General features: G+C 40.1%; 1 protein-coding gene across 6 annotated transcripts in view; it reads right to left on the bottom strand.

Moving 5' to 3' along the window:
* The window catches only part of THSD7B (thrombospondin type 1 domain containing 7B), a 298,549-nt gene that overhangs the window by 68,506 nt on the left and 209,709 nt on the right, over positions 1-20,334 (bottom strand). For all 6 annotated transcript variants that reach the window (XM_086898690.1, XM_086898691.1, XM_086898693.1 and 3 more), the window contains one exon: positions 9,070-9,248. In XM_086898690.1, the coding sequence (XP_086754816.1) occupies positions 9,070-9,248 (179 nt within the window). The remainder of the gene's footprint in view (positions 1-9,069; positions 9,249-20,334) is intronic.

Here is a 20,334-nt window from a genome sequence, read left to right as displayed (position 1 = left end):
AAGCAAGGTTAAGAGCAGCTGAGTGTTTGGTTACAGCTCACAAGGAGGAGAGGGGGGTTCCCCACTGCTCTCAAACATGACTGGCAGCTGGAACTCGGGGAAGGCTCTTCCCCTCCATCCCACCAGAAATCACATGGATCACACATGGAACCAACAGAGGGCAGCTGACTCACGGCTAAAGGGAACCCTGATTCCAGCCAAAACCCACAGCAAAACCTGTGCCATCAGTGAAATCCAAGCTGACCTCAAAACCTTTTATCTGAAAACTATAATGCCAGGATTGGACAGAGCTTTGCTAGTGAAACTAGCATGTCTTTTCAAATAAAAAAGATATCTGAGAAAGAGGGAGACAAACCTACTGAAGTTTGAAGCAGCTGAGTGCTCTCTCTCAAGCCAGCCACCCCTGCTAATACTACAAAAATTGAATTTTGTGTAGTATATTTATTCTTCAATAGTAATTCATATAGAGGGGAAAAAAAAAAGTCTGATTTTAAATTGTGTGCTGGTTTTAACTTTAAATATGGAAAATACACAACACCAACTTACCAACAGGAATAAAAAATAATCCCCCAACGACCAAACTGAAACAAAACACTAAAACTGGATGTTCCACTGTTTTGACAACAGCATGTGGTCCAGCACTAGAACCAAATTAATCCTCCATTAAAATCTACATAACCATTTTAAGCCTGCTTTTTAAATTATTAATGTGCAGCTAACATCTGTTCATTGTGAAATCACACATGAGTAGCATCCCTTTTAAAATTAATCTGTAACTCTAAAAAACATGTAGACTACATTTGCCATCAAACTGTTAATTGATGCTGGAGAAACTTCATTAAGTGCACTAATATTTAATTATCTTTGGCTCTGAGTTTGAACTCCAAAGTCAATCTGGCACCACCATGGGCCACATCTATTAATGAATCCAAGGGCTCACAAAATGGTCCCTTCATAAAAGGATGCAAGTTTCCTGGTTAAGTTACAATATGGGAAACAGCTGACTTCAAAATAATATAAATTATAGACGGATTAAAGGCCCTCATAACTTTTAATTAAGCAATAAATCACAACAAACTGCACAGGACTGCTGATTTATGCACTCCTCCAGTGAGAAGCAGTAAATAAAATTAGAATGGACAGAATATACATCTTATTGGAGAAGAAGAATCTGTCTTTTGGCATTTCATTCATACACAAAAATCTGCTCACCTTTGGTTTTTCTAGTGGCTATAGCCTGCAACACACTTATTTGTAACTCAAAAATGTGTCATGATTTACAGATAATGAGGAAGGATTAGCTGAATTTGTGCAAACTCCTATTTACAACTCTCTTCCTGCTAGCCCTCCTAAAACAAGGACTTCAGGAGGCAGGGAGCCCCAGACTGCAGTACAAGGGAGATGTCTTGAATTTTTCCTTTCTTTCCCCAAACCCACCTGAACGTGACTAAAGCGTATTTTGACTTTGGTTAAAGAGCCCTTGCAAACAGCCCTCTCTGACACAGGAGCTGCATTTGACAACCACTCAGAAAGCTGTAATTGAGCCTTGAAATCTGAAATCTTTGAGTGGTTTATATTCCAGCCAGCAACCTGGTAATGCTGATGATCTTGATGCTGTCACTTGAAGAAGATGCAAAATTCATGTATTCAGCTTGTGGTTCAAGTGCACACATTTAGCTGACGGCAAACCCGGCACAATGCTTCCAGTCATGTGGGGGGACATCAAGAGGAGGACAGAAGGTCATCTGCACTTTTATTCTGCTGTCTTGGAGGAAGAAACCAATTAAACAACATAAAAAGAAAATTAAGTCCATTTCTGAATCAATCAATCAGCTACAGAGCATAAAACAAAGCAAACCCAACAAACTATTTGGTTATAATTTCTGAGCAATGGCCACAAGAAACGTCTGCAGCATAAAAAATATTAACACTTGTTAAGTATTAATCAATGAGAACTGTGCTAGACAGAACAACACAGCAATATTAAATACTTTAGAAGAGGCAAGACCAGGGTTATTTTAATGACCATCATGCAAGAGGCACCTGAGAGTTCCTGGCTGCTCAGGAGCTCTGACAGATGAATTCACATAGCATACATCTTCATGTCCCTTCTCCCTCTCTGAGCAGCACCTTCATTTCCAATTATTCTCTCTTATTCATAAAGGAGAGTCAGAAAAGTAGAAATTTTCTGCTCTGAATGCTCAGGGTATATTCACGGCATGCAGGTGAGTCAGACCATGTTTAACAAACTCCTGCTCCTCCTAGGAATAAAGCCATCCACTGGAATGGGGTCAGCTTTAAACTGGGGACACACAGAATCTGCTATATGTATATGAGAAAATTCAGTCCTTCTGAAGACACTGCTGTCCACTAACAAAATCAAAGATGTCACCAAAATCTTCACTAACAACCAACAGCCTCACACTGGTTTCAGATGGTAATAGATGATAAATCAGGCCAACACCAGCACCTCATCTATCAACTCAGCCCAACCTTTGTTCATGCTGGATGCTCTGCACCACGATTCAGATTTACACAGCAGCTCCCTACACTGGACAGGCCCAGGATGTCTCCTTCTCAACACACTCCTGTCCAACATCTTGCCAATATCTTGTTACATTCACACTTCAAAAAAGTTTTTAAGTTTTTATGTGGCAGGTTCCTAGAACTATAAATAACTGGTGAGAATTTCATGACTTGGCATAGAATCTATTTCAAAAGAAATTTCCACATTTGTGTCTTGCGTTATAGCAAACCATTTTTTGCCATCAACAAGTTCATATTTTTGAAATTAATTTTTGAAAGGAGTTATGAAAGAGAGAGAAAAAAAAAAAGGAAAACACATCAAAATCTTCATTTAACTTGCCAAAAGCAAGAGAAGGGGTACTTCTCTGTAACTGACTCTCTCTAAAGACCAAATCACATGTGATAAAATGCAAGATGCCAAATAACTGTTTCTCACATTTTCTACCATATGAAAGGGTGAAGATGTACCAACGTTTTTTGTTCTGAATATTCTTGGGTTTGTTCCAATTAGAACAGAAGCTAGGTCCTCACTTTAACTGTTATGCAGCATCTTCCCTTCCTTAACGACTGCAAACCTAAACCTGAGAATAAATGGCAAAACTTTGTAGAAAATAAATAAAAAAACTTCCTAAAAGGAGGAAGGAGGGAGAAAAAAAAAAGCCAAACAAACCAAGATTAAAACTGCTGTCAAGGAATAACCAAGGCATCAATCCTTCTTGTTCTCCTGCTCCTAAGACAAAGACAAGCAAGAGTAAGTTCAGTCTCAGTGTTAGACGCTGTCACGCTGATTTATGGCACACGCTGTTTCAGGTCCTCCAACATGACATATTGTCCACGAGAGATTCAGCACAAACCACACTCCTTTCCTTAAAAAACAAAAAAAGTATTGCCTAAACCAATTGAACTTCAGTCCTTTAGGTGAAATGCTAATACTTTTTTCACTGGGCCACCCAGCTTTCTATATGGCTGATTTTCCATTTAGTTCCATCTCCTCTGCAAGAAATCAACAGGACAGAGCACTTTGGATATAATTCCTTTCTTTGCCTATACTTTGCAACAAGGTATCATATGAAACAATAAATATTCCTGTCAACAACAAACATAGGAACTCTATTTGAATCTGAAATAATTATGGATACATTCCTAGTTCCAGAGACACAAACATACACAATTCATTTAAACCAAAAGTTCATGCTTTGTTATATATTTCATTAAAAACTTGGTAGGGGCTGCAGTAGGCAGAAAAAAAATGTTCTCTCACAGTTACAGAAATCAGCATTACACCATATATCAAGTTGCTTTTTCATTAAAGAGAAGTTTAAAGAAGCTATCTAGAAAAAAAAAAAGCCAAGTGAAAAATACTTTTGAGGGAGTTGTTAAACAGCTCCGTTCCTGAAGCTAAAGCTTTTTATGAGTGGCAATTGTGAAAATATGTTTATATGGCTCTTTACTCAACAGAAAACCTGCAGGAGGAATGAAAATCCAGTGTGGATAGCTATTGAAGCTGAATATAAAATTAATACATGCTGGGAATTAGAGTAGACACTACAGGGTTATTATCCTGGAGGAGAACATGGGAACTGGTTTGATTTCCCGTGGAAGTGAACCAACACCCACCAACATGGGGGCCTCACTTCAGGAAGGTGAGATATTGCTCAGGCTGCTCAGATTTGGCTGCTACTTCTGCTCATTTAACAAACTAAATTGCAGTTTAGTACCAAAACTTCCAGTCACAGCAAGAAAAGTGTAAAGGGAAACAGGAGGTTCTTGCTATTTTTTGACACTGAAAATTCTCCCACATTAGTGCAGCAGGCAAAAAAAACTTGTCATTTTTATGATACTGTAAAACTGCACTAGAATCAGAGGACAGATGTGTTTTATGCTGTAATTCCTTCCTTTAAGGCAGAGTGGGAGGAAATCAGACCTTCTGAAGATAAAACTGAGATTAAGGATAGGATTTTTTCCACAAGTTAAGTTGCACTTCAAGCAAATGAGTGCTGATAGAGCCAGAGAAAAATGTAAGAGAGATGATTTCCTGCATGGCACAGGCAGGGATCTGATACAGCTGATGGACTGATACAGGACTAGGCTCAGGAATGAGCTACTGGCACCTGAAATCCATGAGAGAAAGAGATTGAGTACCTCAAAAAGTTCAGTGACTTTTCTGAAAATTAGATATCTGTATTATAAAAGAAGTGATTTGAGCAGGAGCTATTAATAATGATATTCTTGAAGACCAATTCCTAATGCTGGAAGGAGAAGGTTATACATGCAACTCGCCAGCCAGGACTAGATGGGAGCTAATTCAGTGACAGCAATGAAAGATGCTGTGTTCCAAACTTCTAATACAAGAATCTAAAAGTTTTGAAAATGCTGAAAATAACTGTTTTCTCTCAAGTGCAAGTGGACCTAAAGCAGCCACTTTCTATGAAAAAGCTCCAGAAATTCACACATCTTCACACCTGTTTCTGAGAGATGTGGTCTGTAAGCACAGCACCACCCTCCTTTTCCCTTTCCTTAAACTCCTCTATGCAATTTCAGAAGTACTTGCAATTCAAATGTGCAAAGTGTCTGTATTTCTCCTATTCTACAGTGAACACCAGAAAATGTCATTAAGAATAAAATATTCATTTTAATGAAAGCAGTAAGTTTACATTCTAAATACACTACATTTTTCTCCTGCTATGCCTGCCATTACAAATACTCCCAATCCTTTAAAAACATTTGCTTAAATATATACAGCATATATGGAGGATATAAACTACTTGCTATGATATTTGTCCTTTAGCAGTATTGGCTAAGAGAGAGAGAGGGGGAGGAAGGAGAAGGAGGGAAAATCTTGACAAGAATATGTATGAGAGCAATCAATAAAAAAATAATCCTTGGAATTCATGAGTCTTGAAAATAAGATGCATTTTCTCACAGTAATCCTAAAAACCTATAAAAGAATATTCAAGCAATAAACCCCCCTTAACTCATATTTAACCTTTCATCATGTAGAACTACATATTAAATAGCAACTGCATGCTGTGTAAGTGCATCCAAAGAAGAGCAGGGATAGAAAAATGTAAATGCTACACCTCTTTTAACATGCACAGCACAGCCAAGAACATCTGCCAGCTGACCCCCTAATCCAATTGGCTGTTCAGAAGCAATCACATCCTCAGATAAGAGCTGCACAGCCCCTACATGCAAAGCCCATTTTCTTTAAGAGATGGAGCAAAATGTAGTTAGGCAGCCCTTCAACCATTTTCAAACAGAGGTACAAGGCGAAAGTAATTCTGCATATTACATGGAGCTGCATTAAAATACTGTCATCTCTTCCCCCAAATATTGTAATTTATCCTTTAATTTCACAGGGCAGCAATACAGACAGAGTTTAAGTCTGAAGGGACTATATCAAATCGAGTGATTTTATCAGAATACCAGGAGCATTCAGCCCATGCAAATGTTTGGCACCTCTATCAGAAAACAGCCTGGAATAAAATCTTCAAGGGCTCAACCTCGTCCATCGCCTACAATGAGAAGAATAAATACAAAAAAGCTGAATTAATTCTCCTAACTCTGAGTTTACTTCTCACATCTCTTGCAAAGAGAGTGGGCTCCTTGAGAGGCTCTACAGGCAGATGAACACATCCAAAAGAATGGCTTCAAGACACTCCAGAAGAGTCAAACTCTCTGTGGAATAAGGAGCACAAACCCCATGGAATATCATGCAGTAATGGGACACGACATTATTTCTGTACAAGATCAAATTTCTGCTAAAATATTCTATCCTTCATACACAAGCAAGCTGCACTACAGTGACTGGACAAACTCTTCGGGGAGTCTTTTACAACACAGTTTATTGTGACTCAAGTAACTACTTATGTTCATAAAATAGGTTTTTTTGATCATGCAAATTGTCTCTCTGTCCAAAGCAGTAGCTTTACTAAATATCTGTATTGGCAGAGCTCCAGACATGGTGGGAAATGGTAAGAAAGAACTGCTAGAATAGTATTTCAAGGAACGCTATAGTTAGATTTATGTCAAATATCTGAAACGCACTGAAGAAAAGGATATATAGGGGTCTGCCAAAAAGCCTAGACAGCACCCTGCACAAAAAGAGGGTGAAAAGATTATCTGGATTAAGAAAAAGACACAAACTGACTGAGGGATTTAATTAGAAGACACTGGAAAAATGGAGAGTTCTCCAAAGTAATTGATTAAGCAATAGCAAGACTCAGCTTCAGAAGCAATAATCAAAACCAAAATAACTAAAGATACTGGAGAAAATAAAGTGGAAATCATGAGAGCAATCTACTAGCACCTGGAGGAATTCATTATTTGTTCTAAGTTATCTAAAATCTTATCAAATGCATAAAACACAATATAAAACAATAGCCACTGAAAAGTAAAACTCGGCACAATGGTGATACAGTTTGATACCAAACAAAAGCCAGTATTTACTGCAGGTAAATAAAACAAAAATAAATAAAACTTTAAAAAGCTGCCCAGACCAGAAGGAACAGCAGCAGACAATCTGCCTGACAGTGGATTAATGATGTGTGTCCATCTCAGCTAAGCAGCAGTGCCATCAGCGAATTTACTTTACCATCTGGGTGGGCAACTTGTGCAACCTGCAACGTGCCCAGGGACCTCTGTGTGCTGAATCTGGGCTGGAAGTCCAAGCCCAGTGGGTGCAGAGCAAAACTCCTTCTGGAGCTCACAAAGTATTGAGAAGCATTCAGGAAGGCAAGGAACAGAAGCACAGGCAAAATATGTCCATTTGTGTGCATGTCTAAGTGAACATATATACACACTTTTCTTACTAGCACAACAATTTCTTCTTACCCTAAAAGCTCTGAAATATATACAATTGTACTCAATCCTTTAAACATTAATCCAAAGAAGATAAACCATTTGTGTGCCAAACCAGTTAGAAATAGCTTCTGTTTTATCCAAAAAAAACCAAAACTCACAAGGAAAGAAACAAAAGCTCCAAAAAGCAACCAACCAAAAAAGCACCTTGGAAAGCAAGAAGTCACAAACCTAAAGAAACAGACCTGAACGCAATTCTACCTTATTTCCACTACAGCCTGTAACAGAAAGCCTCTAATGAATTCAGTGGGTTTTAGATCATGACGTGTGCTCCTGGTAAAGAGGCAAAAAGCACCAACCACGTTTATATTAATACCAGCCGTGGCACTTTGCAAGCACTGTGCACCAATAAACTGTACAAAGACATAACTTCCAAGTTTGAACAATTTCTTTCTTTTAATATCCTCTGAAAGGCTTTTGAAACTGGCAACTCTAATGTGTGTGGGAATAGGCAACACATGATAGCAATAAGTTTGCTATTAATGGAAGGAGTCTGCTGTGTCTATGGGTAACAAACCCCAGTATCTTTTCATTACAAAGGAGCTTATTGTTACCTTATCACTTACTGTGGGATTTCACTTTGCCTCTCTGGTGATCTGTCTGATCTATTAAGAAAAGCACTGAGCTATGGACAACATACACTTTATAGCAGTTTTATATTTCTGTAGTCCCTGCTGCTTCTGTTAGCCTACTTCCGATGAATTTCAAATAGAAATAAGGAAAAAGAAGAAGGAAAGAAAAAAACATCCAAGGAGTATTTACCAAGTTTCTCAGAGGAAAATAAAATTAACTGTGAGGAAAATGAGGCAAATTCATAACCAGGAGCTGGAAGTGGTGCTGCATTCCAGGACTGCTGCAGCAATAGTTGTGCAGAAAAACAAATGAATCCACCAGCTCTAGCACATACCAAATAAATGTTTGTATGATACCACTGAAGTACTTCTACATGTCACATATTTTATACATATACATATTCACATTATTCATAACATATGCATGAACTTCCTTCAGCATGACTGTTTCTGTCCTATTAATTAATTTTCATGGCTGAATCTGAAATATAGGGCAGACAAAACTAAACAGTACTTCATCAGTGTTAATTAGTGCTAAGAATTAATCAGCAAACGTAGAAAACCACTATGCACTTTGCAGAAATGCATACAGAATTAAGTAGCATTTAAATAGATGATGATCTTCCTTTAAGAGTAGCAATTTAAAGATTATTTTCATCTGATGGGATACTTCAATATTGAAGATACAGAGATTAATGTTCAAGGGAACCTGTGCTGTGTTCAAGGGAAATGTTGCTAAAATTAGCAATTTTTATTTAACAAACGTTTCTACAGCAACCAGAGTCTCAGAAAGAATTAAAAAATTGTAAAATATCCATGACATCCGAGTTCTCTGATGTCTACACGCTGTCCAGGTGGGATTATTAATCCAGGGCCTCCTGTGCTCTGGGAGATAACAATTTCTTTATATGATAAATATGGTGTTTCAGGTAAAATTCTGCTGATACATGAGCACCTCTCCCTCAGTCCTCAAGAAGGTCAAGGATTACCTATAAAATGCGACCCAAGGTGTGGTCCCAGAGATAACTCCCATCTTTAACTTCATCACCAGCCCAGTAACTTTGGATCCCAACTCAAAACACAGCACAGAGAGATCTCTGTTGGCTCTCACCTGATTCTTGAGATCCAGCTTGGGGCAGGGACGACCTCCATTGTAGGGCTTCTCCTTGAGCCACTTGGATCGGACTCTCACCCCCGGTCCACAAGAAGAGCTGCAAGGAGACCAACTGGACCAATCGCTTAATTTGCAATCAAACGGGCAAGGGACCGTGCAAGGCTCTTCAATGTAACCTAAACCAAAAATGTAAGAGAGGTTTTAATCACTGCAGCCGACGAACTCCCATCCTCTGATGTAACCTGTGCAACCAACACAGAACAAGAACTTCTTAAGGAGAAGGCACTTGGCAGACTGCCAACACCATCCAACACGAGGTTACAGTATTATTTGTGAAGAACAGCAGTGACTAAAAATAATTTCTATTTGGTTTAGTCCAATGAAGGCAGTGATAAAACAGAATGATGTAAAGGACACACGCTGGCAAAAGTACCTGTTGTGAAGCTGGTAGTCACCAATGTGTGGTAATTACCTTCCTTATTAGGCTGTGGCCATGACAAATTCTGGAGAATTAAGTGTAAAGCCCACTTGTGTACTCCTTCTGCATTACACTGATGTGTGAGGGACCTGCCTGCCAGCTGGAGCAGTGTGGGATTTGATCTCGGGAGGAGCAGTTGAAACCTGCTTCCCACATCTCACAAGTTCTCTTTATATCTCTTTTCTAATGCTTTGCTTATTCTGGGTTTCAAAAATGCCATTTTAAAGCTTTATTTTCACCTTAATCTGGTTTGACACGAAAGTCCTCACAAGATCATCATCTCTTAAAATCACAACACCAGACATCTGCAGGATCACCTTGTGCATTAAAACATAACTGGTTCCTCCAAAAAGGCACAACCCCATAGCTGTTTTAGGAGGTGGCATATGGGAAGAGACATTTTTCAGAGCCCAGCAGTGGCTGTGGAGCTCTTGGTGTGAAGAACAGCACTGGAAGGTGGCTGAACCCTGGGGGTCTCCCTGGAATTAGTGGCACCAGTCCTGGGTTGGCAGTGTGGAATAATTCCTGCAGCGTCCTGCTTACCATGCTGCATTCATTCTCCCCCGGTTCATATTATCTGCTTGTCATGTCTGTATGTATTATTTTAATTTAAACAAAAAAGAGATTTCATGTTAGATCATGAAAGCCAGTGGCTGCTAAGATCAGCCTTTATTAGAGGCAGCTTCATCCTTCTGACAGCTCTGGCAACGATGGGTATGGAAATAACTGAACTTCATCCCTACCACTGTTCTGATGTTTCACATTTTTATGTGCTTTATTTCTGTTTGGTTTTCATCATGCAAACACTCCCTCTTGATTCCTCACCGACAGAATACCAAATAAACTCATTAACTCAGCTCTTTCAGGAAGGGTTTCCCCCCCATCTACCCAGGTGACAGTCACTGCAGCATAAAGGGAAAAAACACCCAAACAACAAAACCCAACCCAAAAACTGCTGTCCAAAACCCCCAGACAACAGCCCCAGACAACCATGAAACACCAAGGCTGAGGCATGGAGATTATTGTGGTTCAGAGCTGGATTTACTGGCTGAACCATGCCCAAGCCTTCTGCTCACTCCAAACCAGAACTGTGTTACAGCCTGGGAATCAACCCACAGCAGCAATTCACTGCCTCCCTCCTGCTCATCACACTGAAGTCAGTACCAAGAAAGGTTTCAGGCGTATTTAGGCATCCATCTGCTGGAAAATATCTTCCTTCTAGAGATACAAGAAATACTGATGTTGCTTTTGTAAACAGTGCCTTAAAAAACGGCAGTAGCAACAGCTCCTTCAGCTGGGTGCTGCTGTATTTCTGCTCTCCTGATTCCCTGTGATGGTGCTGTTCCCCGGTTCTTTACGGCGCCCACCCTGCAGCCTGACAGCTGCCATCATTTCCCCATGGAACTCATGCTGTAACTCTTCCCCAATGCTGCAGACCTGTGCTCATACAGAGTGCTCTGGTTTTCTTTGCTGCCTCTCATCTCTCTCTGTTGTGGTGCCTCCAAAGCCACTGGAATTGGGTATCTTAATTTTCTGAATCCATTCCAGTGATACGGGAATGTTTGAGGTATTTTCAACCATGTATGCTTACCTCAGTGAGACGACACCCATGCACATACATATGCAACTATTTCCAAAACAGACTCACTTTTTTCCTCCAAATAAAACTCCCAAATATCCCACTAATATTCTGTTCCATCTACTTAGGTTGCCACTCAAAGCAATTCATAATACATTATGATAAGTAAAATAAATTTTCTCATGATAGATTTATGAGAAGCATTTCTTAGGCAGTTCTCCAAAGAGTTCTCTTCCACCACCGTATGAAATATCATCTTTCCTTGGGCTGTGTGACAGCCTGGGTAATTAACTCTCAACAGAAACAAAGAAAGTGCCTTGTTTCAAAGTAGGATTAGTCAGAGGGGTTATCAACTTATCAGAGAAGGCAAAATGGGCTAAGTCTTTAGGCAGCTCAAGATCTACATCTATAATAAAAAGAAGTAAGACAAAAAATAGAAATAGACTACCAAAAATAGAAGAAAGTAAGATGAAGGAGAAGTTACAATAAACAAACTTTCTTATACACAAAAAAGAAGATTTTACAATGAATGTGGTAGAATCCTGGCACAGGTTTCCCAGAGAAGCTGTGGATGCCCCATCTGGAAGTGTTCAAGGCCAGGTTGGCTGGGGCTTGGAGCAGTCTGGTCCAGCTCATTGGGTTCATATGATCACCTTTAAATGGTCTCTTCCAGCACAGACTGCCCTGTGAAGACTGAAGAACTTACTGTATTCCATCCCCAGGAAGTGCTGCGAGTTATCCCTCAGTGAACCACACAATTTCCAAGGACATTCCATTGCTAAGAGGCTTCTCACTCCTTTTTGAGTTTCCTCACCCATCTTTCTTAATTACATTAAATATAATCAAATCCTGGACAGGTACAGAGCACTACACTTCCATATTGTCCAGAGGAAGCTGATTCTCCATACTGAACAATGCTACAAAATCAAGATGGGAACTTTCCTTCAAACTCTCCTCACAGACTGCCATTACTCCTCCATCAACCACTTAAGGTTAATCCCATGCTAAGGTATTTATTCATAGAGCAAAGATTTCATTCAACCAAAATTTTCCTCCAAAAATATTCCTGTGATGTACCCTCAGACAGAGAATGCCTTTATGGCTGGCTATCTTTTATGATGAGCAGTAAATAACATTGTACTCAGCTCATCCATTGCCTGTGAGACCAGGATATTTTTTTTTTCTGTAGGAGCCAAGCAATCACTTGCTGTTGTCAGGGGACTAAAAAGATCCACAGTAATCCTAGTTTTGGCTTGCCTAGAAAACTTGTAACTTTGGCATGAAGCACAATACTAAATAAACAAAAAACCCCCAAGGGCAATATGCTATTAAAACAATCCATTAATAAAGAATTCTACATTCAAGCTACTATCCAGAGAAATATTCTTCCCACCACAAAATATGAATAAAGTAAATAACATTTCTGAGCTACTGTTGTTCAGCTTGGGAGACCAACTGAAAGCTGAGTTTACACAGCTGGTTTGGTCAGTGTCATCCTTAAATTTCTTACTCATCCATCACAACCCCATTTTTCTCCCCTCTGCAAAACCTGGTACCAAACAACTGTTATGTTTCCAAAAGCTTCCATAGAAAAAAAAAGTTCTCTATTTCTCAGATGTGCTCAGCCTGCTTTCCATGTGCTCCTAGATTATTTCCTGAAGCTTCCTTTAACCAACTTTTTAAAATTATTATTACTATTCCTCAAAATCTCAAACACTGTTAAAGTAAAGCTCATTTATTTCAGACAGAACAGATGAGAGCCTCTGTCCTACCTGGGCCAGCAGCAGGCTCCTGAGCCCCACAGAGCTGGAGCTGCACACACACATGTCACAGGAGGCAGTGACAAGAACACCAGGTCATTTAAGTGGGCACTTTGATCTGGATGACCAAATAAGCCTTTTCTATATTTAAGTGTTTTGTTTTTTTTCTACTAAGACACTGTCAACATAATGGGATGAGCAAATGAATTTACCTAGGCTGTACAGCTCATTTTACTATGATTTATTCATTAAGAATAGTGTGCTTGTTGCTCAACAAGCCACAAATGGAGTCTCTAAAGTGCCTCTAACAAACAAAGCACCCACAGATCACACAGGATGTCCTGGGAAGGCTCAGACACACAGTGCAGCAGCCCTGACTCACCTCAATTCCCCTTTGCAGCCCAGAGACAGCAACATCAGGTGGGTAAAGTGAGAAGCATGGTCTGGTGGCTGTCATGGAATCACAAAAGGTTTGGGTTGGTCTAAACCCACCTTTTTCCACCCCTCTGCCATAGGCAGGGACATTTTCCACTATCCCAGGTTGCCCCAAGCCTGTCCAACCCAGCCTTGGACACTTCCAGACAAATGGGGCAGCCACAGCTTCTCTGTGCACCCTGTGCCAGCATCAGAGAGGCACAAATACACAGCACAAGAACAATTATTGTCCCATTTCTGCTGTGCCACCCAGCAGAGCCAAGGCAAGAGGAGGCAGCTGGGTGATGGGCTGGGGGCTGTCAGTGGTGCCACATGGGGTTGTGCTGGGAGAAGCAGGACATCAGTGGGTTTACAAGCAAACATCAGGGATGCCTCCACCTGGCAGTTGCACTTCCAAAAGATAAATATGCTGTGGGTGTAAGGTCTGCACTCAGCGTTAAACAACAGTGCCAGCAGCATTCCAAGAGACTGGCTTAAAAGTGATGCGAAAATAAACATTTCTCCAGCAGCTTTGGAAACAGATGCACCTCTAATTGAATTGGCTTTAAACTCATTTGTATCCTCTCTAACATATTTCATGGTTTCAATTAACAAACTTCTAGCAGTTCTACCCTTGTTAGTAAACCTTGAGGTGCTTCATAAAACTCAAGGTCATTACTGTGAGAGGGACAATTCTGTGCATCACCACAGCTGCCACAGGTAATAACACTGCTAATTTCCTTTGGAGTCTGTGGGACAGGAGAGATCACCCTCTAACAAACTAGGGAGCAGCAGAGTGGACAGTGACACAGGAGAAATGTTTCTAATTACACAGACCAAAGGTAGAGGGGGGAAAAAAATTGATTCATTTTGCAATTAATATTTACATTCACTTGGTTACTGACTGTGAAATATCAAAAAATAACACCAGTAAATCCAAGCAGTGCTAAAAATCTAATAGCTAAAGGCTTTATAATGGAGACCTGGTGGACCACAGCATTTGGTGGGCCAAATTCTGCTCAGCTGAAGCTCTGGGATCTCCTGCAAGGCAAACCTCTGGCTTCACCTCAGATTAAAACTCAGCATGGAGTACAGATTGCAGTTCAGAGACTTAACTCCACCAGCTGATCAGATTTCTATGGCTGAGGCTTTCCCTCAGCCAAGTGTGCCAAGAATAAGCAACCGCTGGCCATGGGCCAAATGGTAGAACCAAAGGCTCCAGAAGTTTGGGAGCTGCAAGAGGAGCACCTCATCCCAAATAATCCCTGTTCAAAATCTAAATCTTGCTTCAAGGGAGAAAATTATTAACTGAAGGGAACTAAGCATAGTAAGTCTGGGAGACTTAAGTTGCTAAAAACTGGAGTTGAAGCCGAAAAGGATTTAATTTTACCACAGAACAAATGTTTAATCTTCTTTTTTTATAATACACATGGATTTGAGAGATTTTACGTATTATTAGTTTGCTGAGAAATTTAGGAGATAATCTAATTTACATCCAGTAAATGCACAGCCAAAAAACCCAGCAAAAATAACTTCCACATCAAATATTTTGCAAGGCTCAAATAATGGACCCTTAGCTAATTTATTCCCACTTGCTCAACAAAAGATGCACACACTCACGTTATCTCATAGCAGACTGATTAGAGATTCTAAATAGACCAGAGAGGACTTGTAAAAAAGGCTGGTAAGTTTAACTCAACATTATTGTTATTGAAATTCATCCAAAGGTTGGTTTTATTGCTCAATTTCACAGTCTCTATAAATCCCGAGGAGGCAGTTGAGTTGATGCTGACTTTGCATTATGATTTCTAATTTCTTTTGATTCTGCATTAGTTTTCTTCCTTAAAGAACTTGCACGCATACGCTTGCTATTAGATACAAACCCTGGTAGTTGATATATTTAATCTTTTAACTCAATAAGGAAATCTCCATTAATTAGCACTTTCCTTGTAACAGATTGCAGAACAAGCTGAGAAATCTTCCGGAGAAGGAGTCTCGTCTGCTGCCTTCAGAGTACAAATAAATAGAGCAAATAAATAGGAACTTCACAGTGTACGCTCATCTCCCAGGGAACATGTGACACAGGAGGGCAGAGATCCACCACACACGTCTGTCCAGGCTCCAAAACCAACTGTGGGAATGATGCTCCCTTCTCCCAGGGTGGAGGGCTGGCCTGGCTGCTTGGGCGCCCTGACATCTTAACCAAGTCCTTACTCAAATAAAAAACCATCCACTGGGATCAACAGCAGTTAGGGGAGTAGCTCAGCTCTGGTTTTTTGTATACTTTGCTCATCCCTCTGCCACTGGGAAAATCATCTGTTTTCTTCAAATAAAACAGAGCAGTTTTTTTTATTTTCTTAGCAGTGTTGGAATCCTCTACACATCAGGAAAAAACTCAGCCCACTGTATTTTATTATGCATTGTTCACCATATATATTTTTTCAGGCTACTCAATTCATAGTACAAGCATGTTTCTGAAACAAACCTGAGACTGTGTTTATTTCCTATTATTATTATGATATTTATGCAAGAAAACAAGACATTTTTAAAGCCTGAACACAATTAAACTGTCCACAGACCATCAAATTCCCTTTTCTCCTACACCTGGTTTCTCTCACAGCAGCTCTGAAAACAGATGTGCACTGCAGAGTGTTCTGAAGATCAACTTGGGCAATTTGGACCAGGCAGGAAGCATCTTTCAGAGCCAAGGGTCCATCACTGGGAGAAAGCTGCCACCAAATGTCACTGAAAGTATCTACCCCCCTCAGTAAATCATAAATGTCCTGAAGGTCAATGGTTTCAGGCTCTGCTGGAGCACACTAAGAAACTCAATTTCAGACTTTGGGGCCCTCTGTGGAAAGCATCTTTCTGCCAGTTTCTGAAGCCATGACACTGTCAACACAATATGCCACCTCATTTCTGCTGCCAAGCTGTGACCCCAAGACACAGACAATCCTCATTTAGACAACTTGCCTTGGACAACAACATTATGGCTTTCATTTGACAGAATGGGAGACGCTGATGCATCTCCCTGCATCCTGATAATTAGCTTGTATTGTGCATTACAATATTGCTTTTATTTCAGACAAAATAAACCAGCAGATGACTCTGCAGAAGACAGGAACACTAATTAGATCAGTGAGCAATTAATATTATCAAGAGGGCTCAGAGAAGCATGATTTTTTTCTTTTTTTCCTTTAAATGTACATTCCTAGTTCTTTCATTTACAAACCCAAGGGGTTTTTCCCAGTGTGCGTGCCTCTGTTCATGAGCAGGTCACACAGGCACTGGAAAGGCAGGGAGAGGTTGTGAGCCAGCAGTGACCTCCACAGCCCCCTCCCCAATGTCACAGGAGGGGAATGACACAGTGACCCCCAAATCAATACATTTAAATCAATACTCTGTCTCAATTCCTTCTCCCATCAACACTAAATGAAAAGCCCAACTTCACAATTTCATTATACAGGTGCTGTTTTAAGGATTCCACTAACCATTACCAGCACCAGGAAGATCCATGAGTGCTTTCCCAAAATCCAGGGAGCTGCTGCCAGGTCCCATCTGCTTGCAGAAGGAGTCTCACTCCACCTATTAGAGGTCACTTTGCTGCAGAAGCATCTGACCTTGAATAAAGCTGTACTATAAAAAACATCTGACGAAAACACGATTTTAAGAACAGGAACAGTCCTGGTTTTCCACAGCTCAGGCACAGGGAGAGCAGAGACTCATTTATATGATGGAAAACCTTGAGAGGGAAACAGGACGTTTTTGTGACACTAACAGGCCCCAGCATAGAGTATTGATGTACTGAATTTCTGATAGACTTTTGTTTCAATTTTGCAGTGTGACTTTGAGATCTCTGGTTGTGTAGTTCAATCTCCTGTGCTGGAGGAATTCAGAAGCAGAAGGCCATGCAATCCTGTTAAATAACACTATTTTTAGTGGTCACTCCCTGTCCTGGTTTAGTCACCCCAGGACACTCTCCCATGTTACCAAATACAAATGAGAGCCAAGATTTCACAGTGGGAATCTCTGTCTGCAGTGAGGGATATTTGAAGATTTGCAAACCAGGCTCTCAGTAATTTAATTTACACCATCGTCATTTGCAAATCTTGGAGGACAGAGAGCTATTAAATTGTATTTCAGGCCCAGGAACAGACTAAGGTAGGATAAATTCTCTACTGCTCATCAGTATCACAGGGATTATCCTTAGAACAGACTAAGCTGAAGTTTAAGTTTAATTAAGTTGCTTCTGAAAATCTTCAGAATACATCAGACATTAAACCATTTAATGCCCACTGAACTCCACTACTATGTCCAGCTGCCACAAGGCTCCCCAACAGTGGTAAAGACATGGAATTGTCACTCTGCACTAAAAAATTATTTGTTGTCCATTTGTTTGTGAAAGTTCTGCTCCTCAGAGCTGCATAAAAGGCAAACAGGTTAAAAAACACTGTAAAAAATGCCACGTAAGACATGAGAGGAATCCTTTGAATTACCATCACATCACTTCCCAGTGCAGCCACACATGGCAGAGGGATCATGAGGCTCTCCATGAGCAGTACATGCACAGAGGTCTTAGGACAATAGGTAATGCAGGAACAGGATTAGGCTAAAAGGGTTATTTCTTCATACTTCTAATATAGCATATTAAATGGAATGACATGTAGGGAGAGAAAAATGTTAATTCTAAGTCTATCTTTGTATGGTAACATTTCATTAGAGCCTTGCCTCATAACAGGCTGTATTTGTGACAAATGTGTTATTAAGGCTGAAGAGACGGGCCACATTTCAAGGAAATTCTCTTTCCCCAGCCTGCTGCAGAAATCAGGGCAGGAGATCACCCAGTGCATTAACCTGCTATCACAGCTCTCCTAAAGCTCCCATGGACTATTTCTACACTGAGTTACAATTTCTACACTAAAAATGTTCCTGAGTCCCATGGAAAAGCTTTAATCAATCTGTAAAAAACAAAAAAACAACCCTAACTGAGCCTAATAATAGAAACAAAAGGGATGGACATGAGCATGGGTGGGCAGAGGTGGTCCAGCAAGAGGCAGCTGATAGAGAAAAGTCTGATCAGTAAAAAGCCATTCCTTCATAAAGTCTGGCACTGCCACCTCTTCAAAGGGGGCACTTTATGGAATGCAGCAAAAAGCATGAAGGAAGTTTGGGCAAGAAGATAAGCAATAAAGATGTGTATTTAGAGCCAGGGAGTAACAACAGACATCAGTCTGCCTAAATGCAGCACTTACAGAGGATGCTGCTCCAAAAGCCAAGTCTCTAAATATTTTTCCTTAAGATGCATGCTTCCTTTCTGTAAGAAGATAAAGACCCAGAAGAATGTGCATTTCTGTGTACTAACGCCTCAGGGGAAGTCTTACCTTGCTTTAAATAAGCTTCTTTGATAGCCAGTTTGACCCATTCAGAAATAACTTTTTTGATGGCTGTTTATCTTTGATTCTACTGCCAGGAAAACACAGAGAACTCAGTGTCTGAACAGTTGTCCTGTGATCCAGTTTCATTTGATAAGTCTTTTAATGTCCATAAAGGAAGAACCATGGCCAAATTTTCTTATAGTGAACAGATTTTGAAAAAAAAAAAAAAAAAACAACAAAAAACCAAAAAACAAACAAAGGAAAAGATAAGGAATAAATCAATGTTCTTTGAGAACTGTTATGGGAGCAAAATGTAAAAATCCTGTAGTCAAACGAGAAATGGAAGCCAGGTCCTTCCCAGCTCTGTGTCTGTGTTACAGCTCCCTTTGCAGCCACAGCTGTAATTAAAAGTGTCACCACACACCCAAGGAGACAGGTAGGAATGTCAGAGAGAGTCCACAGCAGACCCCAGCCAGGGTTTCAGAGCTAAATTTAGAAGCTATTTAGCTGTGAGAGAGCAGAAAACAGTCAAAGGTGGCAGTGGCTTCAAAGAGTCCTGAAGTGGGGACTCAAGGGCAGGACAGTCCTCTGATCCATCCTTAATTCCCATGCCAAGGGATGGGATAGACAGAAAACAAGGAGAATTCTTAGCTGAAACGTCTTTCTTGAGCAGTCTTGGAAAAGCCTTTTAGTAGCAATACAGCCATTAATGAAATCTAATCATATAACAAAAAGGCCACAGAGAGGGACTGTAATTTTGGTTTGGCTGGGGTAGAGTTAATTTTCTTCCCAGTTTCTGGTATGGGGCTGTGTTTTAGATTTGTGCTGCAGTGTTGAAAAAACAGGGATGTCTTTGCTATCTCTGGGAAGTGATTACACAGAGCCTAGCTGGGTTCTGAAATCAACAGGTTGTACTAAAAACTGACATTTCAATACAAAATGTCATGCAGACTAAGAATGAAATTTAACTTTGGGATATTTTCAGAAACACAGGGAAATGTCTGCTCAGAAAAGTTTCTATTTCTGAAGATTTTCAAAAATCTACAATTTCACTCTTCAAAATAAAATTTACTAGATGTGAAAAAATGTATGCCACAGTAATTACTAAAAATTATACACTTCCAAAAATAAACAAGCATCTATTCAATGTTGCATTTTAAACTTTTTTTTTTTTTTTTTTTTTTACATTTTTGCCCCAGAACTGCTTCTTTGTAGGAGCAGCAAGTTTGCTTTCAGACCAGTACAGACCTGACTCATATTCCTTTAACCTATTAGGCTTTGCTTATGGCTTTTTGAGCTATCCAAATAAAAATTTGCTACCTGAAAACAGCTCATTTTCTCCTAAAAGGGTGAAGTCAATCCCAGCATTTTCATTTTAGGATGTGCTTGTCCACCAGCAACTGGAGCTCATAGAAAGAGACACTGCACTGTTGAGAGTAGGGAGGTGTTTGAGCATCCCTGCTGTGCCCTTCATAAATTCAGAGATAATTAAAGCTTTTTAAGGTGAGTGCAGGTTGCAGCTAAGCACTCTGTGATTTAAAACCAGGATCTACTTGTCTGTCGTGTCTTTTTCTTCCAGGTTCCTGTTGTTGCGAGCACAGCAGAATTTGAATAGGATAAGCACTCTTCATAAATTCCTGCTTTCCATAAATTGCC

This window comes from Cyanistes caeruleus, chromosome 7 (assembly GCF_971803275.1).
Source record: "Cyanistes caeruleus chromosome 7, bCyaCae1.hap1.1, whole genome shotgun sequence".
In the NCBI taxonomy this organism is placed as follows: domain Eukaryota; kingdom Metazoa; phylum Chordata; class Aves; order Passeriformes; family Paridae; genus Cyanistes; species Cyanistes caeruleus.
Note: the sequence above shows the minus strand (reverse complement) of the source record. Positions and strands in the feature narration are given on the sequence as shown.